Source organism: Bos javanicus, chromosome 5, assembly GCF_032452875.1.
Source record: "Bos javanicus breed banteng chromosome 5, ARS-OSU_banteng_1.0, whole genome shotgun sequence".
In the NCBI taxonomy this organism is placed as follows: Eukaryota; Metazoa; Chordata; class Mammalia; order Artiodactyla; family Bovidae; genus Bos; species Bos javanicus.
Genome location: NC_083872.1, coordinates 119888582 through 119914493, shown reverse-complemented (window position 1 = coordinate 119914493; position 25912 = coordinate 119888582). Strand labels below are relative to the sequence as shown.

The 25912-nt window shown below is 66.3% G+C and overlaps 2 protein-coding genes across 2 annotated transcripts; one reads left to right on the top strand and one right to left on the bottom strand.

Annotated features, from left to right (window-relative positions):
- Positions 1 to 814: 814 nt before the first annotated feature.
- On the bottom strand, positions 815 to 3896 carry PIM3 (Pim-3 proto-oncogene, serine/threonine kinase). Its single transcript, XM_061418947.1, has 6 exons — positions 3577 to 3896; positions 3308 to 3417; positions 3169 to 3219; positions 2702 to 3071; positions 1984 to 2160; positions 815 to 1907 (listed from the first exon to the last, which is right to left on the bottom strand). Exons 1-6 carry the CDS (start codon positions 3659 to 3661, stop codon positions 1720 to 1722), a joined length of 981 nt encoding a protein of 326 aa, XP_061274931.1. The 5' UTR covers positions 3662 to 3896; the 3' UTR covers positions 815 to 1719.
- A 318-nt stretch (positions 3897 to 4214) lies between these two features.
- LOC133248799 (uncharacterized) lies at positions 4215 to 23763 on the top strand. The gene is made up of 6 exons (XM_061419103.1): positions 4215 to 4244; positions 4319 to 4428; positions 4716 to 4910; positions 12808 to 12902; positions 19103 to 19246; positions 21452 to 23763. Exons 1-6 carry the CDS (start codon positions 4215 to 4217, stop codon positions 21628 to 21630), a joined length of 753 nt encoding a protein of 250 aa, XP_061275087.1. The 3' UTR covers positions 21631 to 23763.
- The last annotated feature ends 2149 nt before the right edge of the window (positions 23764 to 25912 follow it).

Sequence of the window (25912 nt, the reverse complement as noted above, 5' to 3'; positions counted from 1 at the left end):
GCCACAAAAAGCCGCTGAGTCCCTGAATGGCCCAGCCAGGAGCCCCCACCCCTGCCCACCAGAAAGGTTTTCCAGCTTCACTTTCTACAACCTCTCACTTCTGCTCTAACCTTTGACCCTTGAACGCTTCTGGCCCAGGTGTGTTCCCAGGACCTTCCAGCAGGCCTGTGAGCTGGACACCCAGGCCTGCGCTCTGGGCTCCGGGCCGTGTGCCTGGCCCCACTGGCCTGTCTGGACGGCTTCCTTACTGTCCCCCTGGTGCCCCACTCACTACCCCGTCAGAGGATTCTCATGGAGGGGGCACGGGGCAGGGAATGCCAGACCGTCCACAGCCCCCCTGGCCCCACACTCTCGTGCACACATTCCCACCTGGACTTGGCCACGGCTCCCGCCCACCACCTCACCCTGCACCTGTCAGGCCAAGACCCAGCTACGGCCACCTGCATTCTCTGCATTTGGAAGTCTCCGTCTCTCGGCAAACTTTTACCCATCCTTCAGAACCCCTTCCAGCCTCTTGGGCCCACTGCCCGACAAGGCTCCAGATTAGGGCTGGCAATGACCCTCCCGCCACCCAGACCCAGCTCCTCTCTCAGGGGCCCTGAGGGCACAGCATGTTACCCACTCCCCAGGGCGCAGCAGGTCAGAGAAAGGGGGTGGCAGGGAGGCCAACGCTGGGAGGTAAGCGCCTGAGCCCCTCACCCTGCCGCCTTCTCCAGGAAAAAAGTGAAGGGTGTTATGCAGGGACTAGAGGCCCCTTCTCCCCAAACCTCTTCCCCTCTTACCCTAGACTAGCCCAGAAAACACAAAACATCTGTTTAATACAAAACAATTTAATTGAAATACCTGTATAAAAAAATATGATTTCCAGACATCCCACTTTTGAACTGAAAGAAGCCCCCATCCACAGTGCCTACGCACACCGGGATCACACACACACAGCTGCTGAAATAAATTAAAGGCTTGAGACTCTGCCCCCCACCCCCAACCTCCAGAGCCAACAAGCAGACTGTACAATGTCAATAATTTAAAACCCCCCACCTAGGCGCAGGGCTTCGAGGTGGCAGGGTCACCCATGCCCCTTAAATTAGCCGCTGTACCAGCCCACCTTCTGACAGACACAGGAAGGACTGGGGCCTGGGGTCCACCCGCACAGCCACCCCTCTCCTCCGCCCACAGGCCTTAAGGAGGTAGGGCTGCTGGGAGGGAGGAACCTTAACAAATAAATTAAACAATAAATAGCCCTCCTCGGGGTCACACCATAAATAAGACGCCTGCACGCGCACGCGCATCGGGTGGGCGGGCGGCAAGGCCTGAACGCTGCATTGCTTGTGCACAGTCGCGCCCAGACGAACACCGAGACGTTGGGGGGGGGGGGGTCACGAGGGGCCCTGTGCCCAGGTGAGATGAGGCCACAGGACTCAGGAGCGCTCCTGGTCCAACGTCAGACGCGGAAGCGCCCGGGCGGTCAGGACCCGCTCTGGAGTGGCACAGGAGAGGGACGGTCTCGGGTCAAGCGCCGGTGGTGGGCAGGTAGGACCTGGCTTGGTCCGGAGTGTCTTTGGACAGACAGAGCTTGAGAAAACCAAGTCCCGTGAGAGCAGCGTTCGAAAAGGCACTCAAAGCAAAGGAAACGGGTTGGTGCCAAAGGCAAAGGTCACCAGGGGTCAGAGATCACTGCTTTCGAAAAGGAGCAGATAGCCTGGTCAGGGCAGGCCCTGCTCACAAGCTCTCACTGCTGGAGGTGGTGCTGGCCCCGTCGTCGGTATCCAGGGCACAGAGCCGCAGGTCGCAGCTCTCTGGGGTGCCCCCCTCGGCCCCCAGCATCCAGGGGTGGGCAGAGATCTGGTCCAGCGAGGGCCGCTCCGAGGGCCGCAGAGACAGACACCACTGAATGAGCTGCTGGCACTCTGAGGAGGAGAAGAGCATCAGCATGAGGCCTGCCGCGCCCCCCACCCCCGCGGCCGGCCCAGCGCCCCCACACACCTGGGGAGACCCTCCTTCGGAAGAAGAGGCGGCCCCGGAGAATCTCCTCGTCCTGCTCGAAAGGAATGTCCCCGCACACCATGTCGTAGAGCAGCACACCCAGGGACCACACGGTGGCCGAGCGCCCGTGGTAGCGGTGGTAGCGGATCCACTCCGGGGGGCTGTACACGCGGGTGCCTGCAGTACACGCGGGACTTAGCACGCCCGCCCCGGGGCAGCGGCCGGCAAGGCAGACAAACGCAGCGCCCGCACTCCCGGCGGATCCTCTCCCAGGCGGACCCAGAGGACTGAGCAGCCACGACATCCGGCCCCTCCTCGCCCTGGAAAAACCCCGGCGGGCGGGGCCTCCCGGGCGCCCCGCCCCCCCAGCTGGCCCGGCGCGGGCGGCGGGTCACGTGAGCTCGGGCTCTGGTTTCACAACAAACAGATGTGAGGTGAGGATACGGGAGGGGCGGGGAGCCCCGGCTTCCCCGGCTCCGCAATGCGGGCATTTCTGTGCTGCGCCCCCACGCTTCGCGCGCGCGCGCGCGGAGACAAGGCTCACGGCGGCGCCGGGCTCCAGGCTGGGCCAAGGGAGTCCAGAGCCCACCCCGCGCCCCCACCCACCGGACACAACGGCCCGAGAGCCCACTCTGGCCATGCTCGCGAGCGAGCCGGAGCAGCGCGCGGCCCCAACAGTCGCCAGCCCCTCGGCCCTCCCCGAGAAGAGGGCGCTCACCGTCGAAGTCGGTGTAGACCGTGTCGCGGAGCAGAGCGCCCGAGCCGAAGTCGATGAGCTTGAGCTCGCCCGAGCGCAGGTCCACCAGCAGGTTCTCGTCCTTGATGTCGCGGTGCACGACCCCGCAGCTGTGGCAGTGGCGCACGGCAGCCAGCACCTGCGCGAAGAAGCGGCGCGCCAGGGCCTCGTCGAGGGCGCCGCGCTCCGTGATGAAGTCAAACAGGTCCTGCGCCGGCTCGGGCCGCTCCAGCACCAGTAGGAAGCCGTCGGGCCGCTCGAACCAGTCCAGCAGGCGGATGACCCCGCGCGCGCCGCCAGCCGCGCCCACCTTGCGGAGCAGCACCACCTCCAGCGGCACAACCGCGCCGGCCTAGGGGACACGGCGGTCAGCGCGCTCCACCTGGTTCCCGTGCCCCTCATTTCGTCCGGCGCCCCCCGCTCCGCCCGGCGCCCCCGCCTGTGCTTACGATGCTGCCCCACTCGGTCACCCGCTCCTTCACCACGTGCTTCACGGCCACCTGGGGAGAGGGAACCAGTGGTCAGGCCCGCGAGGACGCAACGACGCGCGCGGGTCGACAATCCCGGGTGCCCGGCGGCCAGACTCACCGGGAGCCCGTCAGCGATACGGCTGCCAGCGTAGACCGTGCCGAAGCCGCCGCTGCCCAGCACGGCGCCCACCTGATACACCTTCTCGAAGCTCTCCTTTTCCGCCTTGGCTATGGGGAACCCACAAGCAGGGTTGGGGCGGCTGAGGAACCCGGCCCCCGGTCTCCCCCGGACCCGAATGTGCCCCAGACCCCGGCCCCCCGACCCTAGTGCGCCCCAGGTCCCCGGCCCGCCGACCCTAGTGCGCTCCAGACCCCGCCGCCGCATACCTGGCTGCAGGATCTTCACCGGGAGGTGGTCCACGCCGCCCGGCCCGCACAGGTGTGCCAGGGAGCCGAACTTGGAGAGCAGCATCGCGGGCGGCGGCCGAGCGCGGGCCTCGGCTCCAGGTTTCCGCGCCGCCTTTCGCCCGGCCCGGCTCCCCGCGCGGCGGCGGACGCGGGAGGGCGGCCTCCCGGGACCGCGCGGAGCCCCGACCAGGAGAGCGGTAGGGCGCGCCGGCCCCCGAGCTCGGGCGAGGCCGCCCGCGCGGCGCAGTGCCCGGCAAAGCCCCGCGTGGACCGCGCGGACGCGCCACAGGCCGAGCCGTTCACACGCGCCGGCCGCCGCGCCCTGGGGTTTTGGGCCGCGGCCGCGCGTATCCCTCCGCGGGGGCGGGCCAAACTGGGCCTCGCCCCCTCCGCCCGAGCGGCGGCGCGCCTTCCGGGTTGGGCGGGGCGGACCGAGGGCGCGGCTAGCCGGCTGGGACTAGCTGGCGGGAGCGAGGCCGCGGAGGCGCACTGCGCGGTGGGGCGACTCACTCCTCCGCGCGCACACGGGTACCCGCGCCCGCGCAGCTCCCGCGCTCGGGGCGGGGCCGCGGGAGCCAATGGGAGCCCGCATTTGCGAAGGGCACGGGGCCTAGCCAATGGCGACACCCGGGCGGGGCGGGGCCAGAGCCCCGCCCCAGGCCGCGCTGGGAAGGTCACCGGCGAGGCCGGCCAGGCGCCCGTGGCCTCGCGGGGAATGTAGCGGCTGGGCTGCGAGGAGCCGCGGGAGTCGGGAGTCAGCTTCCGGTACCCCGGGCTGTGCTCGTGCCCCCTGGGCAGGCAGCGCCCCCGGACTCGAAACCCCCGCCTGGGGTGAGGCACTGTCCTGCCCACCCCGGGCCACAGTCCCCACAAGGCCTGACCGCACACCTGCAGCCCAAGGGCCTTCCTGACCGTGCCTGCCCCCGGGGACCTTTGCCCTGCTGTCCCCGTGCCTGTAGGGCCCTCCCCTGCGCTCCACCCACCTGGCTACCCACCAGACCCAGCTGCTGTCCACCTTACCAGGGAGGCCACCTTGACCGCCTGTGTCAGGGCTGGCATTAGCCCAGGTCTTCACGGCCGTGGTCTGGACCTGAGCCCGTTCTCCGCCTTCTGTACAGCACAGACCCATCCGGCCCCACGGGTTGCCGACCTCAGCCCAAGGTCACCACCGGCCTGAGCAGCTCTGGCGTGAGCAGCCGTCTGCCAGCCCCCTGGCTGAGCCCAGGACGCCCACTGCTTCCCACAGCCATCCAGAGAGGATTGAGGATTGGGGGAGCCAAGAGGTCAAGGTGCTGGTCCTTCTGGCATTGCAGGTACTTGGTGTGGCCCCTGGGGGCCAGGCTGGGGTCACATCATTGCAGCCCCATCCCTGGGCCGCCCAGAGGTTGCCTTCAGGCGTGCCCTCCAAGCATGTGCCTCAGAGGCCCTTGCCAGCCTGCTGGCTCCCTCAGCTTGCCCAGCCAGCCCCAAGTCACACCACTTCATTGCCACCGTCACTGCCCCAGGGCAGAGAGTGGAACTTGCGCTGGTGCAGCTCATGGGTTTTTACCTTCCTGGAGCCCTGTCCACCGCCCTCCTGCTGTGTGGACATGAGGCCAGGGCCAGGGCTGGCCAGTGCACCACAGACCTCAGGCCGGTAAGAGCTACTCACAGGGTCAAATCCAAGGCAGGGTGCCCACCTCTGCAGTGGAGTCCAGAGACTCCCATCTTCTTGTGGGTTTTTCTTGGGGACCAGTGGGTAGTCCACAGGGTCTTCCTTCTGGGGTCAGGCTGCTGCAGGTTCCTGGACCCGTAGCTTGTCCTGGGCTGGGGAGGGAAGGGGTACTGTAGAGTGTCCTGGGTCTCGGTATCAAGATGTGACTCTGAGGGTAATTCCAACTCTGTCAACAGGGGCCGAAGCCCCCCGTGGCCTCCCCTGTGGGCCTCCAGCCCCCCATGTGAACGCCTTGGGTGTCCTAACCTTGGCAGTCAGGCTTGGGAGGTCGGCAACCTGGGATGAGGGCCACCCCTGCTCCCAGAAGCTCCAGAGTCTTGATCTGAAGACCCTGAGTCTCCTCAAACTCAGAGCAGGGTTCACTCTCCTTCAGAAAGGGGCGATGTATGTCTCTCTTCCCCCGGCCCTAAGGTGGGCTGAGCCACCTCTGGAAGCCCCTGGGGTCTCTAGAGTGAGGAGGGGTCCCCCACCTGGTCTGGGAGTGGAGGAGAGAGCAGGAGACGGCCTGTTTCCTGAGATGGAGGTTTACTCAGAGCCTTCGTCTCTTCCAGACTCGTGTGTGTTGTAGACGTGCTGTGGTGTGTGTGTCCTGCGTGTACTGTGAGTCCCTGAGGGTCAGAACGGACCCAGACCCCGCTCCCTCCAGCGGCTGTCCTGCAGGGGCCCTCTTTCAGGTCCTGTCTGTCCCCAGGAATAGGCCTGAGGTGACCCCGCCCAGTGGGCAGGACTCAGGCAAGGTGCTGCCCACCTCCCGTGTCTCTACCCTACTAGCAGGCATGGCCCACCCCATTTGTCAGCTTGGCACATGGAGGCTCTGAGGGATTTTCCCAGAGGTGGGGCCCCTGCCCTCCTTACACAGGAAGGTAAAGCCAGGTCTGAGCCCCAAGGGCCCCTCGCGCTTCTGCCCCAGGCACCACCCTTGGTCAGTTACCCCAGGCCACCTCTTCACTGCGGATCTGATCCATAGCCCTCTTCCAGCCACATCCCCACAGGGCAGGATGTCAAGCCCTGCCTGTTTTTTCCTGGTTCCTGGAAGGCCCATCCGGTGGGCCTTAAAAATAGCTCTGGGCCCCACAGGCGGGCCTGGCCCAGGTCAGCAACTTCATGGGCGGCAGAGCTGGGGCCACTCCTGCAGCTGTGGGAGGAGCTCCCGGAGGAGGGCTCAGCTGAGGCACCAGGCCACCTCGCTGACGGCAGAGGCCGGGCCTGGTCCCCTGGCCCCCCACCATCCTGGGCATGCCCGCAGCTCAGGCCAGCGTGCTGCGAGCCCCCGTGTCCAGCAGGCCATCCTGCAGAGAGGGGCTGCCTTGCAGGGAGGCCGGGTGCCTCTTCAGGCTTCCCGTGTCTTCTCTAGGCAGGTGTTTCCTAAGTGTGGGGAGCAACTTGGATCTGCCCGGGGGCTGCAGCCCCGCCCCACCCTGGAAACAGCCCTTCCTGGCCCTGCACAGCCCCACAAGGTCACCCTGCCCTGGGGGCAGGAGGGGCGGCTATTGCCATGATGATCAGAGCCAGGCTGTCCTCCCTGGATCAGGGAGGAAGAGGAGGCTGCAGGGTAGGTAGCCTCCGTCTCCACCTTGTGTCCCATCCACGCACATACACACTCACGGACACTCATGCACACGTTCATATACACTCACAGACACTCGACACTCATGGACACTCAGGGACACTCACTGACAGTCATGCACACATTCATACACACTCACAGATACTCGTGCACACGGACACTCATGCGCACTCGAGGACATTCACACACACCATGAACATATGCGCGTTCGTGGACAGTCATACACACTCAATGACACTCATACACATGGACACCTATGCATACTCACAGACATTCATACAGACATACCACGAGCACTCATGCACACTCACGGACACTCATACACACTCAGGGACACCATGCATACTCACGGACATTCATACAGTGGGTACTCACACGGCCATGCGTGCACACATTCACACACACAGACACTCATGCACACTCGAGGACACTCATACACTCATGCACATGGACACTCAAGGACATGCGTACACGTGGATGCTTATGCACACTTGCGGACATTCATACACATGGGTACTCACACACATGGGCACGCACACGCTCACAGCCGGGCGTCACAGCAGGGAGCAGGGGGACAGCACAGCCTCTGGGTCCCGGCCCTCGTCCCCCTCGCCCCCACTCAGGCCCTGTGCCAGCAACCAGGGCCTCCTCACCCGGCCCCTCCAGCTGACCCCGGCCATCCTGTGGGGTTGCTCGGCCCTGCCCTGGACTCTCCGTGCCCCTCCACCCCACCGGTGCCTGGAGGACCGCCTCCCTGCCCCTGACCCCTGTCCCCCTCAGCCCCCAGGTCTTCCTGGCTCCCGCATGTCACTGTCCCGCCTCCCGTCCTCCAGGGCCGCCTGGCCAGCAGGGTCAGCCCGGTGACGCACCCCCCTGAACCCTGTCCCGCCTCCACCCCCGTGCTGGAGCCGTCTGCAGCCCGCAGGGCCCGGCTTGACAGCGCCCAGCTTCACCCCAGCGCCGTCTGGCAGACCCCAGGTGGGGCTCCGGGAGCTCCGCAACTGGCTCGGGCGGCAACCCTCGTGGCACAGGCGTCCCTGTGGCTGCAGCCGGGCTGAAGCGGGAGGGGCCTTCCCTCTGGCCCCCTCTGCCTCTGTCCTGGCCTCTCACCCACCTGAGAGAGGAGCCAGCAGAGCCAGTGCTTCGCAATGTGCCCCAGAGGCGACGGGGCCGGCCTGCGCTGGCTCCCGAGTCAGCGGGGGCTGTGGCTGGTGGCCTGTGGGAACCCGGGTCACCCTGGCCGGGCGCCCCCTGCCTGACCTGACCCCAGGCCAAGTTCAAGACCTGCCACCTCCTCTCAGTACCCCACCTCCCACCACCCTTGTGCATGGCACCTCAGGCCGCCTGGCAGTGATCACCTGGGTCCTGGCCAAGGGAACCTCGAAAAATCAGCGATGCCGGGGATGCCCAACCTGGGGAGAGGCTGGAGTCCCGGTGGATCTGACCCCGAACCCAGCTGGGCTAGAGCGCCCTTCCCCAGCCTGGGGGTGGCGGTGACGGGAGCAGTGACCAGACCTCGGGGGCTGCCTGGGCCGAAGGGGTGGTGTCCTCACCTCGGCCCTCCGTCAGGCTCCGGGGCCAGGCCACCCCGGGCAGTGGGCACAGCCTCGGCCCTGGACCAGCTCTGTGGCTACTTTGCTGGGGCCTCACCCCGCTCACCCTGCCTGGGGGTCCCCTTCTAAAGGGGCTCTGGCCACCCCTGAGCAGGCTGGGAGGAGGAGCTACTCAGACATGCTTCCCGGCTGCGCAGTGGATGCCTAAGACTTGTCCTGGACCCAGGCCCAGATTTCACAGAGTCTGGGGGCTCCTGGATGGGGAGTCCTGGGGCAGGGCCCAGCAGAGTGTCAGCTCCACCACCTCTGTGCCGAGACCCTCAAGGAGCCCAGCTTGGGTGGGACTGGGGCAGAGGGGCCTGCTCACCCCAAAGGCCCAGGCCACGGGACAGCAGGCTGGGAGCAGTGGGGCTGCCCTCTGCAGGAGCCCCGTGCCCCAACCCAGCAGCAGACGCAGCCTCTGAGACCCAGCCAGGGAGTCCAGGGCGGCCTTTGTGGGTGGTGCCAGGTGGGTTGGGTCCTGCTCGGCCCCTAGCATGGACAACGAAGGGACACAGAAGAGGCTTTGCGGGGGGACTCCTGTGGAGCAGGAGGCTGGGCCAGCCGGCCCATGTGTGCCTCTGGCTTGCATGCGGCTCCAGGGGCCACGCGGGGCCCATGTTGGGGGCTTTCCGGAGGAGCAGGCAGAGCGCGGCTGAGTCTGGAGGGCTGAACCAGGATGGGGGAGGGGCACGCAGCCAGGAGGGGTCAGAGCTGTGCCGCTGGGAGCTGGCCAGGGGCCTGTGGAGACCTTGGGGCCCAGGGCCTGTGGCAGGAATGACCTCGTCTTGGGGGAGTTTTATTCAGTCCCGGGATGAGTGGTCAGACCACACTCAGGCCACAGAAAACTGCCCGCTCAAGTGGACCTTCAGACTGTCCCGAGCAAGGACCCGGGAGGCCTGGTTACAGTAAACGCGGGGTCAAGGTGCAGCCCGGCCTTGGGACGGTGCTGAGAGCACGTGCTGTGCAAGTGCTCGGGCTCGGCACATGCACGCACCCCCCTCCACGCTGATGCTGCGCCTCAGAGAGAGTGGCGTCTGGGGGCTGTCGGAGACAAGGATGAGCCCCTGGGCGGCAGCTGGCCCTGCCAGGATGATAGCAGGCTGTCACCGCCAAGGCGGGAGCCTCGCCCAAGAATGGATCAGGCTTGGGAAGCAGAGCAGGAGGGATGACAGTTTCAGGTCGGGCTCAATCCGGCCCCGCCCTGCCAGCCCCAGGCCGCACCCACACAGCTCAGAGCCCAGAAGCCTGGCGCCCCAGTCCTTGTGGTCCCCTCCTTTAAGGGTTCGGAAATAAGAGAGCTAGGGAAGAGCCCCCCACACCTGGGCGTGGCGGTGGGGGATCCTCGGTTCCAAGGAAGACAGAGTGTGGTTCAACTTCTGCTGGTGGAGATAGAAGGCTGTACTGAGGAGGGCTGCCTTCGTGGGGCTCGGCTCCCTGCTCTGGGGACCAGGCGCCCTGACCTGAGTGGCAGCTGACCAACCTCGCCCGCTGGAGCGGACCCAGGCCTGTGGGCAGCCGCTGAACCCTTGTGGCCACAGGCCGAGCGTGGAGCCAAGCCAGAGCAGGGGACAGGCCTGCCAGACAGGCCCTGGGGGGCCCATGGGGCCTTCCAGACTCACCCCACTGCAGCTTTGGCTGGAGGGACCCAGTCAGGCTCCCAGAGGCAGCCCAGTGCCAGCCTGCACAGGGCACCGAAGAGCGCAGGGCACTCAGATCACAGCGCTGCCCACCAGGAACATCGGTGTTCAGGGGTTGTTGGCCAGGCCCGTGGGGGATGATGGGGAGAGTCTGGCGACCCTGAGCCAGGCCGGTGGCCTTTCCTGGCTGACTGCGTAGTCCTGGGGGATGGGAGGGAAGGGGCAAGAGCTGCGAAAGGAGCTCCAGGGCTGCTGGAGCTCTGGGCTGGCCCCTGAGTCTAGACTCAGCACCGACTGGGCGAGCCCGAGTCGGAGCTGTCTCTGTCTCCACCCAGGGTTCCCTGGCACCCTGCTCCCGGGGCCCAAGGCGGCCTGGGCAGAGCATCCGGTTCAGCAGAAGTGACCGGGCTGGTTTCCAGCCTCAGGGCCCCTCCTCGATTCCCAGGAAGTGACAGTGGGGGGGATGGCAGGGCGCAGGAGCTGGGTGGGCCTCTCTGAAGGGGGCATCTCCAACTCCTGCCTGGCTCATCCCTAAATGCCCCACAGTCCCACCGGCTTCCACTGCTGGGGTGTTCAGGGGCGCCCCAGTGGCTGGTCAGCCAGGCTCAAGGCCCAGGCAGCAACACGCCCGCGTGTGCACACGAAGTGGCTGGCCCGTGCAGCCCCAGGGGGTGGTGTGCAGACACCCGACAGCTCCCCCTGTCCGCGTGCCCTTCTAGGACCTCCTTCCCACTCCTCCTCAGCCCTGTGCCAGCCTGGCCAGGTACCACAGCCAGGCGGCCTCCAGGCTTGCAGCGCTGGCCCCAACTCCCCAGGGGGGAAGCTGTCCCACCCACTCTGGAGGGAGGAGACCAGGGCGTTACACAGCACGTGCCCAGGGGTGGACAAGGGATCCCCTGACCAGAGGGGAGCCCTGAAAGTCCAAGGCGGCCGTCCCAACCCCCTGCCCCACCCTCACCCCATGAGGGTACCGGGGGCAGGGCCCACGGCAGGCACCAGTGCCCCGCCCCAGGGTCCAGGGCTCGCTCCCTGCGACGGTCTGCAGGGGGTCGGGCAGGCAGGAGGCCAAGCCCGGAGCATGGGTGCCTGGGCAGCTGGAGGGTGGGCGTGCCTGGGGGTCAGTGGCGGGGGGAGCCAGGGCAGGGCACTGACAGCCCGCCCCACCGCGGCGGGCACATCCCTGGGCCTGTGGGACAGACAGTGCCCGTGGACAGCTGCTGAGTCATCACAGGGAAATGAAAGGAATGGGAAGAATTCTGCACTTGCTCTCTGGCCAGGCTCCCCACCCCCAGGAAACCCCCATCCCAGGCCAGCAGCCCCTCACTTCCCGCTGCTCAGGGCCACCTGGCTCCCGCCCCAGGCCTGACCCCAGGCAGCAGCCTTGGCGTCCTGCCTGCTGGGCCCGCCTGGGCTGGGTTGGGGGTGTGGTGGCTGGGATGTCCAGCAGGCCCACGAGGCCCCTGCGCCAGCACCCCCCACTCCTCTCGGGGGCCTGGCCTCTCACGGGCTGACTGGCTCCGGATAGGGGTCAGGGCAGGTGGCCCCTGGGGGTGGGCGCCATGACCCTGGAGGTTCCCTGCAGAGTCCGTCCTCCTGTCAGTGAAACCAGCCCTTCAGTCACTCCCCGGTGCTGCTGGTTGAGATTTGAGGGGGACTGCGGGCATCCCCGGCTTCCCGCATGGCTCAGTGGTAAAGTCTTCCTGCCAGTTCAGGAGACAGTCAATTCCTGGGCCCAGAAGATCCCCTGGAGAAGGAAATGGCACCCCCCTCCAGTACTCTTGCCTGGAGAACCCCATGGACAGAAGACCCTGGCGGGCTACAGCCCTTGGGATCGCAGAGAGTCAGGCGTGACAGCCTGCTGCCAGGCACGCAGGCAGGGACCCCGACCCTAGCCGGGCCAAGGCCTCCGCCTTTGCCCTTCCTGAACCTGTGCCAGCCTGGCTCCCTGCTGCCTCCCAGCTGGGGCCCCACGGGGACCCAAATGATGCCCATCCCAGCCCTCTGCCCGCCACCCTCATCTGGGCAGCTCCCAGTGGTGGGCCTGGCAGCAGGGAGCCGCTGACTCGTGGTTTCTGAGACGCAGCAGTACAGGGTTTCGACCAGGCCCAGGGCCCCTCCCAGGCAGGCAGGTCAGCTGCCTGGGGACCCAGGACTGAGGCTGCTGCATGGAGCAGGAGAACAAGCCGACCCGGGCCCCACCGCTGCCCTGACCCTGGGATCCATCCTGGCGCCCAGCCCAGCCCCGGGCCCTCTGAGGCCGTGTTTGGAGTCTGCTCCTGAGCGCTACTCGCTCGGAACCTCCCGTGGCTCCCTTGGCTGTCTCAGCAGTGGTGCCCCTGGGAGGGTGCAGGGAGGTGCCCCTACGTGTGGCAGGTGGTGGTGCCTGGAGCCCACACCTGGCGTCAGGCACCCCCTGCCAGCTGCCCTGCACCTCTGATGTTAACTCACAGCGGTCCCCACGCGGCCCTGAGCCCCGCGCCTAGTCAGGCTGGGCTGCGCTGACCCAACCTTGGGCGCAGCTGCAGGGACCGGCTCTGGGTGCGCAGGCGGGTGCTGTTGGTCCAGCTCCCGGGTCCTGTTTCTGCGCTACCCGCCCAAGGCCGAGGCCCATCCTGTGGGCAGCAGGGCAGGACGGGGGGCTGCTCCTGCTCAGGACCTGCCCACACGGGCCCTCCTCCTCCCGATCCTCGGGTACAGGTGCCCGCGGAGGCTGTGTGGTGTTGTCCAGCTCGCAGGCAGGAAAACCCAGGCTGAGTGTCACCAGGACAGGACGGGGGCGGCAAGGAAGCTCGGTGAGTTGGCAGGAGCGGCCGGCCCTCAGCCGTCCCTGCGGAAGAACTTTTGGGGTCCAGGGAAGAACTTTTGGGGTCGAGGAGGTGTGGGGTGGGGTGGAGAGATGGCTCCAGCTGGGGCGAGAGTGCTGGGAGTCGCTGCGTCTTGGAGTTGGGGAGGCCGGAGCAGTGTCCTCAGAAAGGTGCCCACGGCGCGGGCGGGACGGTGGGCTGGGCTGAGCAGCAGCCGTGGGGCTTCGGTGGAGGGTCTGCCTCCCGAAGGCCCACCTGCCAGGACACCGGGGACCCCTGAGGGGACCGGCTGCCTGCCCGGGCCCCGGGCCTCTTGGTGAGGTTGGGTATGTGGAGCCTGGCTCTGCCCTTGAGTGGTCGGGGGCCCTGAGGGTGCTGGCCAGGCTGTCCTTGGGCAGAGGTGGGGAGGCCACCCCTGGCCTCCCGCCCGCCATCTCTTCGGCTCCGACTTGGGAAGGCTGGACGGCAGTGTGCCGGCCCCCCTGGAGCCGGGCCTCGAGGCGGGGCTGCTGGCCGGGGCCCCGAGCTGCTGCCCATGACGCAGGCTGCGGCCTTTGTTCCACCTGCTTCCTGGCCGGCTTCCAGTCCACACACGCACACACACACGTGTCCAGGCACACACACCTGGTCAGACCAGTTCCACTGGGCCAGCTCTCAGTCTGCGTCGGCCAGGCCTGTCCAGACACTGCGCTCCTGCCCCAGACTCGGTTTCCCCGCCTGTGAGCTGGGTGGTCCTGCCGGCCCGAGGCCCTCGCTCGGCTGGGTGCACGGGGGGCCTCCAGGCGGGCCCCCTAACTTCTCCCGCCCCCAGGGCCCTTCCAGCCTGTGGACTCAGCCTCTCTGCCCTGTAACTCTCCGTTGCCAGTCACTCGCCCCGCCCTGCTCTGTACCTGACGCCTGGTGCTGGTGGGGACACCCCCTCCTCCCAGTCGCTGGAGCCACGGGTCATCCTGCCCCCAGCGCCCCCTCCTTCTTCTGACCTCCTGCCCCGAGGTTCCAGCTCCTTCCAGGGGCCAGGAGAGTGCTCTGCATGCCCCGGGGGGACGTGTGGGTCCCCTGTGTCCAGCCCCGATGGGCCCCCATGGGTGCTGACCTGGCACCTGGAGGGGCCTGGGTGGACCTTGTGCCCTGACTGGGGGTCCGTGTCCTTCATGATCTGCAGCCCAAGAGCCCTCCCCAGCCTGACAGCCCGGCAGTCGTGACCGCACCAGAGGCTTTGTTCTCTGGGCCACGGGGATGCTGGGCGGCAGAGGGCCTCAGCCCGGCGGCAGTGCCCAGGGCCTGCACCTACCTCTGCGACGTGGACCCAATCCAGCCTTCGTGCCACACCTCCCGCCTCCGGGCACCCCAGCAGGAAGCCAGCCCCTGCTGCCAAGGGACTCTGCTCTCAGGACCCTCTCCCAGGCCTGGGGTGGCTGGTGGGGAGGGTCTCCCACCCCTCGAAACCTGGTCTGGGGGCTGAGGGCAGGAAGGGCGCAGTGCGCAGCCTCTGATCTGTGAGGCTGAGAAGTCCAGGGCCCGGAGGCCTTCCGGGGACCGCAGGAGAGCACAGGGAGGGGCGCAGGTCGGGGTCGGCGGGGGCGGTGCAGGGTTTGGCCAGGCAGGAGCTGCAGGGTAGTGGGCAGTGAGCGAGGGTTGGGGACAGTCGGGGCACCGGACCAGAAGGCGACAGGGCTGGAGGCGCCGGGGCGGATGCGCAGAGCCGCGGGGGACCAGGGTCGCAGCACAGGGTGGGCTCTCGGGGAGCGGGGCAGGGTCGCGGGGGGCCGGGCGGGGCTGCTCTGGGACACAGTGAGCGCTTGTGTGGCGGCCTCCGCAGCGGCCGGCACCCTAAGCAGATGCAGCCCTGTTTCGGCTGCGCTGCATCCCGGGCCCACGGGCAGAAGAGCGGCCCCGCCGGGCTCCCGTGGCTCCATCGCGGCCGCTCCCCCAGGCCCACTGGCCCCTCTGGGAGGGGTGGGGTGGCCGTGGCTTCTGTCACTCAGCCCGTGTCCCCGGTCCTGACCATCCTGGCTGCAGGTGGCAATTGGACCCAGAGGCCGACCGACCCCAGCACGGGGCCCCACCCGGGCCTGACAGCCATCCTGGACCCCAAATCTGAGCCCTAGAGGGGCAGGCGTGGTGGGCATGCCCTGCGGGGCGACGGCCCAGTAGGCTCAGCTGCGGGGGGGGGTGGGGGGGTGGGCAGTGGGCTGTATCTCTGTCCTGTTGAGGGGAGGAGGTGGGGCACAGAGCTGAGTGCCCCTTCCAGGGCAGCTGAGAACAGTGAAGCCAGGCCTTCCTACCCAGGGGAGTTCCAGGAGGCTAGGAGGAGCCTGGCAGCCTGGGGCTTCCAAGGGAGCTGCCGCAGCGGCTGCACTGGGCACGGAGGCTGCAGAGAGGTCAAACCTCAGGCCTGTCTGGGTCTGCAGCTAAGGCCCCTCTTCCAGGCCCTAGTTCCACCCCCACCCCCATACAGGGGCAGGGGCTGCAGGACCCAAGAAGTCTCGATCTAAGGCCCCACCCTGGACACGCCACGGCTCTCTAGCACCCTTGGGAAGGCCCCTGGAGAGGGCATTTGCACGACGAATGGGCTCCTTGGAGGGCTGTAGGCGCCCAGGAAGCTGGTGCTCCTGTGCGCGCGTGTGTGTGTCTGTGTGCGCACGAGCATGTGTGCGTGTGTGCGCGCGCGTGTGCGTGTGTGTGTGCACGCGTGTGCGTGTGCGTGTGTGGGCACGCGCATGTATGTGTGTGACCTGCCTGCATTAGTCTGCAAGGGGATCCTCGCAGGCCTGCTGCTCACAGGAGCCACACGGCAGGCCCAGCCCGTCCGGCCTCACCGGTTAGGACGACGTCCCCCATGTGCCGTCCCCAGTGGTAGCTGTGTCCCCAGGGGTGGCCCCGTCCCTGGGGGTGGCTGTGTTCCCTGTGGCGGCCTGTCCCTGGGGGCAGGGGACTCTGAGCAGATGTCTCCAGCATCTGTGATGGCTGAAGGCGGCCAGGCCTGGCCAGGTTGGGTGAGAGGTGGGCCGAGGGGAGAGGATGGGCGGGGGGCCGGCAGGACCTGGGAGACCAAGGTGGGGAGGAGCTGGTGGGGGTGCCGAGGGGCAGGCAAAGGTCCTCCTGGGTTAGACTGGACATGGGGGTGCCTGGCCACTACAGACATGGTCAGATGGGGCTGGAGGACCCGCAGGGAGGGGAGGTCGGGAGGGGTGGGGGGCTTGCCCCAGGGTCCAGTCTCCTGTGCTGCAGGCATCTCAGTGACAATAAAAAAAAATCAAGAAGACAAGGTCTGATCTTGAATTAGAGGAGAGGAGCCCTCCAGCCCAGCCTTAAGGAGACAGTTTACATCTCTTATTGAAGCCTGAACACCTCCCCGCCCTGCCTCCCACATGGAGCGGGTCTCAGTTCGCCTGGGCCGGGAAGCGCCCTTCCCGGGTGTGGCTCTGCACACTCCCGGGGGTTCCCGGGCCTATTAGGAACACAGAGCACCAGCCAGAGACCCACGGGCCACCCTGCTGATCCCAGGGCACCTCTGCACTCCCGAGCCTGGGGCTGGGGGCCTCGGGAGGTGGAGGGGCGACAGGCCCAGGAAATGTCTTTTAAAACTTTAACTGTTAAATGCAACATCCATGCAGAGAGAGCACGGACCTGACATGGTCTTTTTTGTTGTTGTTGTTGATTCAATGTTCTAAATAAAAAAGCATTAAATTTGGGGGCTTGCATGGTGATCCAGTGGTTTAGAGTTTGCCTTCCAATGTAGGGACAAAGGATGGATCTCTGGTCAGGGAACTAAGTTCCTACATGCTGTGGGGGAGCTAAGTCCACAGGCCACAGCTAGAGAAGCCGGAGCTGCTCTGAAGACCCAGTGCAGCCAACATTTAAAAAGAAAAAGAAACACTAAATTTAAGAATCAGTGTCATGAAAGTTACCCTTTATATTGTGCAGAGTGAGTTTAAGGCAAACAGAAGGGCAGTAACAATGGCACCCCCCTCCAGTACTCTTGCCTGGAAAATCCCATGGCCGGAGGAGCCTGGTGGGCTGCAGTCCATGGGGTTGCTGAGGGTCGGACACGACTGAGTGACTTCACTTTCACTTGTCACTTTTCACTTTCATGCATTGGAGAAGGAAATGGCAACCCACTCCAGTGTTCTTGCCTGGAGAATCCCAGGGGCGGGGGAGCCTGGTGGGCTGCCGTCTATGGGGTCGCACAGAGTCGGACACGACTGAAGTGACTTAGCAGCAGCAGCGGCAACCTCAGTGTAGTCCATAACTCGTGGGGGCGTGTGTGTTTTGCTCCTACCTAAGTTCGCACCAACTGAACTTGTTTTTATTTTTCTTGCGGTCAAGTGTCCACAATAGAACTCTTGCTGTGTACCGCTGAGTGTGCCGCTTGGGGGCATCAAGCAGTCCCCTTGTTGGGAGACCATCTCCCCCCACCACCTCCAGAACCTTCTCACCTTCCTGAAGGAAAGCTGTCCCCCTTACTTGCTGACTCCCCACCCCCGCCCCCAGCCCTGGCGCTCACCGCTGTCCCTTCTGTCTGTGAAGCAGGCTCCTCCAGGGACCTCGTGGAAGTGGGGCCGCACAGGACCTACCCTGCTGACACGCTGACTTCACTCAGCATAACGTCCTTAAGGTCCATTCACACTGCAGCGTCTGACCCTGTGTCAGGGCCCCTTTCCTCTTGAAGGCGGGCTAATATCCTGCCATGTGAAGAGACCACATTTCCTTTCCCCACGCACCTGCTGATTGACACGTGGGTCCCACCCCTGTCTGCTGTGAGTGCGGGTGTGTGCAGGCACCTGTGGGAGACTCTGCTCTCGGCTGTTATAGGCGTTACAGACCCAAGAGTGGAACCCCGGGTCCTGTGGGTCATCGGGCCCATCCCGGGAACTGCATCATTCCATGAGCAGACCTAGGAGTGGAACCCCGGGTCCTGTGGGTCATCGGGCCCATCCCGGGGAACCGCATCGTTCCATGGGCTTCCCAGGTGGCGCTGTGGTAAGGAACCTGCCTGCCAGTGCAGGAGACGCAAGAGGCCCGGGTTCCGTCCCTGGGTTGGGAAGATCCCCTGGAGGAGGAAATGGCAACCCAATGCAGTATTCTTGCTTGGAGGATCCCATGGACAGAGGAGCCTGGGGGGCTGCGGTCCATGGGGTCGCAAAGAGTCGGACACGACTGCCACCTCCTGCCAATGCTTGGCATCTGCCTGGCTCTGTTTTGGTGATGGCCATCCTGGTGGGTGCAAGGTGGGATCTCAGGGTGGGGTGTGTGTGCGTGTGTGAGTGTGTGTGTGTGTGTGTGTGTGAGTGTGAGTGTGTGACTGTGTGTGTGAGTGTGTGAGTGCGGGTGTGTGAGTATGAGTGTGTGTGTGTGAGTGTGTGAGTGCGTGTGAGTATGAGTGTGTGACTGTGTGAAAGTGTGAGTGTGTGTGTGAATGTGTGAGTGCGTGAGTGCATGTGAGTGTGTGTGTGTGAGTGCCTGTGAGTGCATGAGTGTGTGTGTATGAATGTATGTGAGTGCGAGTGTGAGTGCATGTGTGTGAATGTGTGTGAGCACGTGTGAGTGCATGTGTGTGAATGTATGAGAGTGTGTGAGTGCGTGTGTGTGTATGAGTGTGTGTGAGCGTGAGTTTGTGTGTGTGAGCACGTGTGTGTGTGATGCATGTGTGAATGTGTATGAGAGTGTGTGAGCGTGAGTGCATGTGTGTGTGAGCGCGTGTGAGTGTGCGTGTGTGTGTGAGCGCATGTGAGTGCACGTGTGTGTGAGTGTGTGAATGTGTGTGTGTGTGTGAGTGTGAGTGCGTGTGTGTGTGTGTGTGTGTGAATGTGTGTGAGCACGTGAGTGAGTTTGTGTGTGTGTGAGTGTGAGCGCATGTGTGTGTGAGTGTGTGAATGCGTGTGTGAATGTGTATGAGAGTGTGTGTGAGTGCGTGTGTGTGTGAGCACATGTGAGCACACACGTGTGTGTGTGTGAATGTGAGTGTGAGTGTGAGTGCGTGTGAGTGTGAGTGCATGTGTGTGTGTGTGAATGTGTGAGCACGTGTGAGTGTGAGTGTGTGAGCACGTGTGTGTGTGTGAATGTGTATGAGAGTGTGTGAGTGTGAGTGCGTGTGTGTGTGAGCGCGTGTGAGTGTGTGCGTGTGTGTGAGTGCACGTGAGCGCACGTGTGTGTGAGTGTGTAGGTGTTTTGGCTGCACTGTGCAGCCTGCAGGGTCTCTCAGTTCCCGGACCAGAGACTGAACGGTTGCCCCGGGCGATGGAAGAGCAGAGTCCAGCGGCTGGACCCGGGAGCCCCAGGCTCTTCAGCACCGACGCCGTCTGGCCGTTCTCACTGTCCTGCTCACCCAGGTAGGATCCCCAACCCCCACCGACCACCCCATCTCCCCCCCAGACTCAGGGAGCAGGACGTGTCTGGAGAAACCCTCCCTGCTGCCTGCCGCTGCCGGCCCATGTCCCGCCCCCCAAATCCTGACCCCTCCTCATCCTCCGGCCCCTCCCAGGCCCTCCTTCCGCCACCGCTGCCCTACAGGGTTCACAGAGACATGTATGGCTCCCCTCATCGGAGCAGCTTCTCGGGACCTGCCCCCCGAGTGCCAGATGGGCACTGCCCTCTCGCCCGGACGCCCTGGCCTCTGCTCCGTCACACCTACAGCTGGCTCCTTCAGCGTCCTGCGGTCATTGCAAGTGACCCCAAACCCTATGGCTGTCTCCCGGCTCCTGAGGGCCTGGAATCCAGGTGCGGCCGCGCCCCCCAAGTCAAGGCGCGGAGCAGGGCCGTGGTCTCGCGGGACATCTCGGCCGGGGTGGCGTTGGTGTGGCTGGTCCGGGTCCTGGCTGGGGGGCCTCCCTCAGCTTCACACATGTGGGTCCCTCCACGGGTGGCCGCCGGCTCCTGCTGCCCGCTGGACGGGAGGTGGGCTGCACAAGGTGGGCCGGGGTCCAGAGCCTGCCCAGCGCTCATCACCCCCGAGTCCTTGCCACTGTCCCATCTCACTTGGATGACCCTCCCTGGCCCCCACCCCGCGCCAGCCAGCAGGGCAGCTGAGGGGCCCACGCTGACCCAGGTCCCGCCCCCGCCGCTCTGCCCGCAGCCTGCCAGGGACCTCTTGCCACCGGCAGCTCCCAGCCCATGGCCGAGAATCTCAGTGTTGGGGGGAGGGGGGACAGCCCGGCCCTGCAGGCTTCCAGCGAGGGGCCCCGGGGGAGGACACAGGGTCTGTGTGGTGCTGGGGTGTGGGGACCTGAGGTGCCTCGCGGCCATTAGAGCGGGGGCCCTGGGGTCCTCGTTAGGGCAGGAGACCTGAGAACCACGTTGGCCGTTCCTCCAGTCCCCGTGTGTGTGACTGGCATGGACACCTGTCCTGCTGGGGCCAGTGAAGAGTGCGCTCTTGTGGTGGGGACCCCAGGTGGGAGCTTCATGCCCGCCAAGGGCAAGCAGTGCCCACCGCGCTCTGGGGAGGAGAGCTGGCTGAGGCCAGGCCTCTCAGCCCTGCGGGGCCCTGGTCAGTTGCCAGGCCGGCCCTGCAGCGTCTGCTGCCCCCGACTTCCTTCTGGGACTGGATGGCACGGGCTGGGCTGGCGTCCTGAGCGGAGCCGCTGGGCAGGTGCCCAGAGGCGGGAAGGCCGGTGGGCTTGGGGAAGCGTGTGTGGCCACGGTTTGAAAGTGCTGGTGTCTGTCTCCATGGAGAAAAGGGGCTGCACACACCTGTCCCACAGGGCGGGCCGAGAGCATGTCCTCATCCAGCTCCGGGGCCGCGCCATCTCCTGCCTTTATGCAGCAAGGTCCGGGGCTTGGGAACCCTGAGAACATCGCACTGTCCCAGCGGTGGGAGGGTCACAGCACGGCCCCCACCCACAGTGGGGTCTGGGCGGTGCTGTGCCAGGCTCAGGGCTGGGGCCGGGGGCCTGGGGAGGAGCAGAAGTGGTTACTCCCAGTGCCCCCCTGGTCCGGGCATCTGTGCTCATCACTGCAGACCTGGGCTCCACGGGGTGAAGATCCCGGTGCCCAGGGAAGCCCCGTCTCTCCAGGGCACACACGGAGGACCACAGCTGAGCTGTTAAGAGCTGGTGGGTGAGCCAGCGGCCAACCTGGAGGAGCGGCGGGCCTCAGCCGGCAGGAGGTGGGGCTGCTTTCCCCCCGCCCCGCCGCCGCAGTGTGGCCACCGCAGGGACGAAGCCTCGGTCAGGGAGGAGTCACCAGCCCACGCATCCCAGAGCAGGATCCTCTTCCTTCCGACCTGCCCTGGGGTCCTCCCCACAGGGCAGGGCAGGGCTGTAGGCAGGGGGGCCCTGGGGGGGGTCCACGGCTTCTCCAGCCTCTGGGCCCCCATCCACTCACTAGACCCTGGGGGCTTCGGGGCAAGTATCTGAGAGTGACTCTAAGAGAGGATGCTTATGACCGTGGAGACTGCTCAAGGGCCCCCTGCACAGACTCGAGCCCAGTGGCCACCCGCATCAGTCCTTGGAGGTCCGCATGCCCTTGGTCTATGGTCACTGGAGGCCCCGGGTGGGGTCCCAGGGTGATTTCTCCCCCGCACACGTTTCTTCTTTCAGGAGGGAGACCTAGGCTCAGACACGGGGCAGCGGGAGCTGGTGGGGGCCGGACGGCAGACCCTCGCCTCCCCTACTCGCTGGATCAGCGAGCTGTTCTTCCCGAGTGCCTGCTTCAGGACCACGGTCAGGGCGCGCGGGACATGGCTGCCAGGGGGGTTTACTCATTTGCTCGCCGTTGAACAGAAGCACAGTGGCTGGACGGATGGAGAGAGGGAAACGTGGGTATAACGGACGTGTGGACAGACGGACACACAGATTCCCTGACTCGGGCTGACAGCCGAGCCATCTCTGGAGCCATCACCTCAAGCCAGGCGCCTGGTGCCCACTCTTCCCCACGTGGCATAGGCTGGCAAGGCATCACTCCCGGCGGGGTGTCTCAGCCTGCCCGTGGAGGACACGGCCATGGAAGCACGCAGAGGCCGGGACCCACAGCACTGGGATCAGTCCGAACGGAAGCCTCCACCTGGAACCTGGCCCTCTGACCCAAACCATGGGGCCAGGACCCATACCACGTGGCAGAAGGACCCCGTGAGCCTCAGCCAGCTCCCCACCCTCTGCACAGAGTCCCCCTGGCCCCCACCCCACAGGGGAGAAGCCAAGTCCTCCCAGACGTGCCCCTCCCGGTGCCCTGCTCTTGCCATCCCAGCCTGCGACCAGTGAGGGGCAGGAGTCCTCCAGGAGGGACCCTTGGTCCCTGGACACCCTGCTGTCTTCAGCCCCGACTTGTGGGGAGCGCTGGGCTGAGGGCCAGTGGGGGGATGGGGCTGTCAGGCGACATTTGCCTGGCTGCAACCCCCACAAGCTTCAGGGCAGCCCCTCTGAGCCCCTGCAGGGGTGACAGACTCGGGCACAGGGCCAGGGACATCCCGGGAATTGGCCGCCTGCAAGCCCAGGTCACTCCCCAGGCCTCAGCCCCTCCCCTCCAGTCCAGGCCTGGCATGACCCAGCTCATCACCTCCTTCTTTCAATGGCTGAACAAAGAAAGAATAAGAGAAACTCTAGATGGCTTCGGTGGGGGTCCAAACACTGTCCTACCAGCCGCCCGAGGATGGGGCTGTATTAGGACGTGGGTGGGCAAGAGTTGACCACCGGGCCTGGACAGAGACCAGCTTCGGGACATCCTCTAGTCTGGGGCACTCCCCGTTTGGATGGCATCGCCTCTTGCCCACCCCAGGGACGCAGATGGGTAGGCAGAGGTGGGCAGCAGATGGCACGAGGGCTATCAGGCGCCTGCCCGAAGGCCAGACCCCAGGGCTCCCGGAGCCGCCGTGCACGCGACGTCCCTCCTCCCTGATGTCCCTGGACACCCACCCGCCCAACAGGACGGAGGTCACAGCCGGAGCAGGCGGACTGGCCCTGGGCCGGGGCGGGCCGCTTCCGTGTGGGCTGGGGGCGGGGAGCAGTCGCCACTGCTGCCCAGCACCAGGCACCCGGTGGCACGTCCCAGCCGTGCTGGGCAGGGCAGCTCGCACAGGCCGGCTCAGGCCAGCGCCCCGGGGGAGCCAGCTGCGCCCCCGCCCCCAGCAGCTGTGAGTTGGAAGTGGGGAGGGGCGGGTGCGGGGTGCTGGTGACAGGGCCCTTCCTGTGCCGGTACACGTGTATGTGCGAGAAATGCGGGGGTGTGCTGGCACGAGGGTGAGTCACACGTGTGCACACCTGCCCACGCCGTGGCAGATCCACGGGCTGAACCGTGTGGGAACCACGGCCTAGGGAGCAGCAGCTTGGTGACTGTTGACCCCAAGACCCTACAGGGCTCTCGGGCAGGAGGGGACCTTAGGCCGCCTTGCTGCCCCCTCTGCCCCCGCCCTTCTTCCCCACACATGGCTGGCAATGTCCTTCTCTGTGCCCCTGGGTCTTAGGTCTGAGGCTGCCCTCACGGACACCCCTGCTGGTCGTGACCTAACAGAGCCCCCACCCCACATGTGTCTCCTGATGTCAGGGGTCTCCGGTGGGGCCTGGCTGGGCTCTGCAGGAAAGCAGTAGCCGGGTGTCCGTCTCCACGTGACCTGGACGCACCTTGCCAGAGGGGCAGCCCCCAGGAGACCGACCTGACTGCGGGGCTGAGGTAACAGTGGCTTTGCCTTAAAACTGGAAGCCTGGGCCTCCGGCTCAGAGGGACACACAGACAAGGAGACGGACAGACGGGCAGCTGGCGACAGGCAGAAGCTGCTGAGAATTGACGGAAGCTGGGCGGGTGGCCGGCGGGTGGCCCGACAGGTCCTGGAAATCCTCGCTTCCTGTTTTCCCAACAAAGGGCCTCTGTCTCCGGGGAGGCCGCTGGCCAGCATCAGCGGACGTGCCTTTTCCGTAAACAGGGTTGTTTTCTTTCTCCTCTTGGCACAGTAACAGCGGGTTCCAAGCCCCTCAACCCCGGCCCCGGGCACGACCAGCCACAGGGTCCTGTTGGGGAGACTGTCCCGGCCAGGGCCATCCCACCACTCTGTGAGCAGGGGTCGTGGCTTGACTGCCTCTGATGTGTCCCCGTGGACAAGCAGGGGCCGGGCATTCAGTGGTGCCCGTCTCCTGGGACGGGTGGGAGGGCAGGCCACCCTGGGGTCCAGAGCCAGAGTCAGGGGCAGGGGCTGGAGTGGGCAGGGCCCTGGGTGCAGGGGGGCAGGACGAAGCTCTCACAGGCTGGTCTCCTCAGAGGGAGCAGCCTCGGCCTCGAGCTGACTTGGGGTGCCTCCTGAGGCATTTAACCGGGTCGACACCATGGTGCCTGCACCCCCAGACGCAGGTCAGAGGGCCTCTGAGATGCCCCAGCACCTGAGTGCGGCCAAAGGGGCCGACTGGGTGTGCCCACCTCCCCCAGAAGGGAGGCCAGGCCAGACCCCCCAGGAGAGGACCAGGACACAGCTCCAGGCTCCTTGGCTTGGTGGCCTGAGGAGAGGTGGGCATGCAAACAGTGCCCTGGCCTCAGCTGGGCGGCCCGAGCGGCCCTGGAGCCAGCCAGGAGTGGGCTCAGCGCCCGGCTGGCGGCTGAGGGGCCAGTGTGCAGGCGTGTGTGGGCAATTGTGCGCCAGGAGGCAGGCGCCTGAAGGGCCTTGTGTGAGGGGCTGGGGGTTATTTATAGCAGCTCCACTGCGAGAGGAGCTATTAATAGTGAGGGTGGAGGGTGAATGGACAATATGCCTCGGTGGGGTGGGGGCGGGTGCCACTCTCTGCCCGAGACACCCGGGGCTGGTACCCCAGCCCCCACCCCGCCTGCCGGACAAGGGCCACTGTTCTCCCGGCCACAGCTGAGCCCCGGGCAGCTCACCTGCGGCAGCGGTGGGGGTCCCAGGCTGGTGTTCCCGCCCCTCTCCCACCCTTCACCCTAAGGAGACCCGTGCAGATGGCGGGGGGCTGTGAGATGGGAGGGACCCCAGATGGAGGTGGGGTGCTCAGATCGGCCTTCGCACCTGGGGTCAGGGGGCAGCAAGGAGAGGGCGGAGGTGGGCTGGGGGGCGGGGGGCGTGCTGTGCGCTCGGGCATCACCTCACTTCTAGTCCGAGGCCGGGAGAGGGTGTGACAGGGCCCCAGCCGACCCTGAAGGGTGACTCTGCCTGCAGGAGGCAGAGTACATGGACGGGGGGCGGTCACCCCCGGCTCCCTGGGACCGAGGGTCACGCTCCGGGGCTGCTGTCTGAAACCACACAGGGAGCCTCAGCTCCGGGAACGAGTCGGACCTGAGCCCACGGAGGGCGCAGGGTGAAGGGGGGCCTCCGCTCTCCAGCCCCCCGGGATGGGGGCTCCTTGATCCCGGTCACAAGTCCCACGAGGGCCCGTCGGAGCCGCGGAGCCTCTGCTCCCCGCGCGAAAGAAGAGCTGTGCGGGCCCCGGCGCTGAGGACACGCAAGACCCGGGGCGCAGACCTCAGCGCCCGGCGGACCGGGGCTCTGCCGCCCCCCGACCTGGCGTCTCCCGCCCCCGCCCTCCCCGCGCGGACCGTTTCCTGCGGGAACCCCCGTGACGTCAAGAGCAGCGCGAGCGCCCCGCCCGCGGCCACCTGGCGCCGAGCGCGTTCCGAGAAGGTCGCGGCCCAGCGCGCACGCGCCGCCCCGAAACCCGGCGTCATCGGCGCAGCCCGGCGCTCCGGGAAGGCGGGGGCCGCGGGGAGGAGAGGGGAGGGGAGGAGGGGGAAGAGCAGGGGGTAGGAGAGGGGAGGAGGGGGAGGAGGAGGAGGGGAGGGAAGGGGGGAGGGGGCGGGCCGGACGCGCGCCTTCCCGGCCGCCCCGCCCCGGACTGGAGGCCCCGCGGCCCCGCCCCGCGGCCCCTCCGGCTGGGGAGCCTGGCGGACGCTTCCGGCGCCGCCCCCTTCCCGGCACCGCCGCCCCCTTCCCGGCGGACCGAGCCCTTCCCCGCCCCGCCGGCCCTCTTGCTCCGCGAGGGGGAACTCTGGGGGCCGCGGTCAACCGTCCCGGCGGCGGGGCTGGGCGAGGGTGGGGGGCGCGGCGGGGAGCTGGCACCTTCTAGGGGCTC

Excerpts from the sequence above, each read along its gene's own strand:
- LOC133248799 (XM_061419103.1), top strand. The coding sequence starts at position 4,215 with ATGGCGACACCCGGGCGGGGCGGGGCCAGA. Across the intron at positions 4,429-4,715 it reads ACTCGAAACCCCCGCCTGGG|CACAGACCCATCCGGCCCCA; the intron begins GTGAGGCACTGT and ends CCTTCTGTACAG. Across the intron at positions 12,903-19,102 it reads GGGGGCGGCAAGGAAGCTCG|CCTGCAGGGTCTCTCAGTTC; the intron begins GTGAGTTGGCAG and ends TGCACTGTGCAG.
- PIM3 (XM_061418947.1), bottom strand. The coding sequence starts at position 3,661 with ATGCTGCTCTCCAAGTTCGGCTCCCTGGCACACCTGTGCGGGCCGGGC. Across the intron at positions 3,220-3,307 it reads GTATCGCTGACGGGCTCCCG|GTGGCCGTGAAGCACGTGGT; the intron begins GTGAGTCTGGCC and ends CCCTCTCCCCAG. Across the intron at positions 1,908-1,983 it reads CCGAAGGAGGGTCTCCCCAG|AGTGCCAGCAGCTCATTCAG; the intron begins GTGTGTGGGGGC and ends TCTCCTCCTCAG.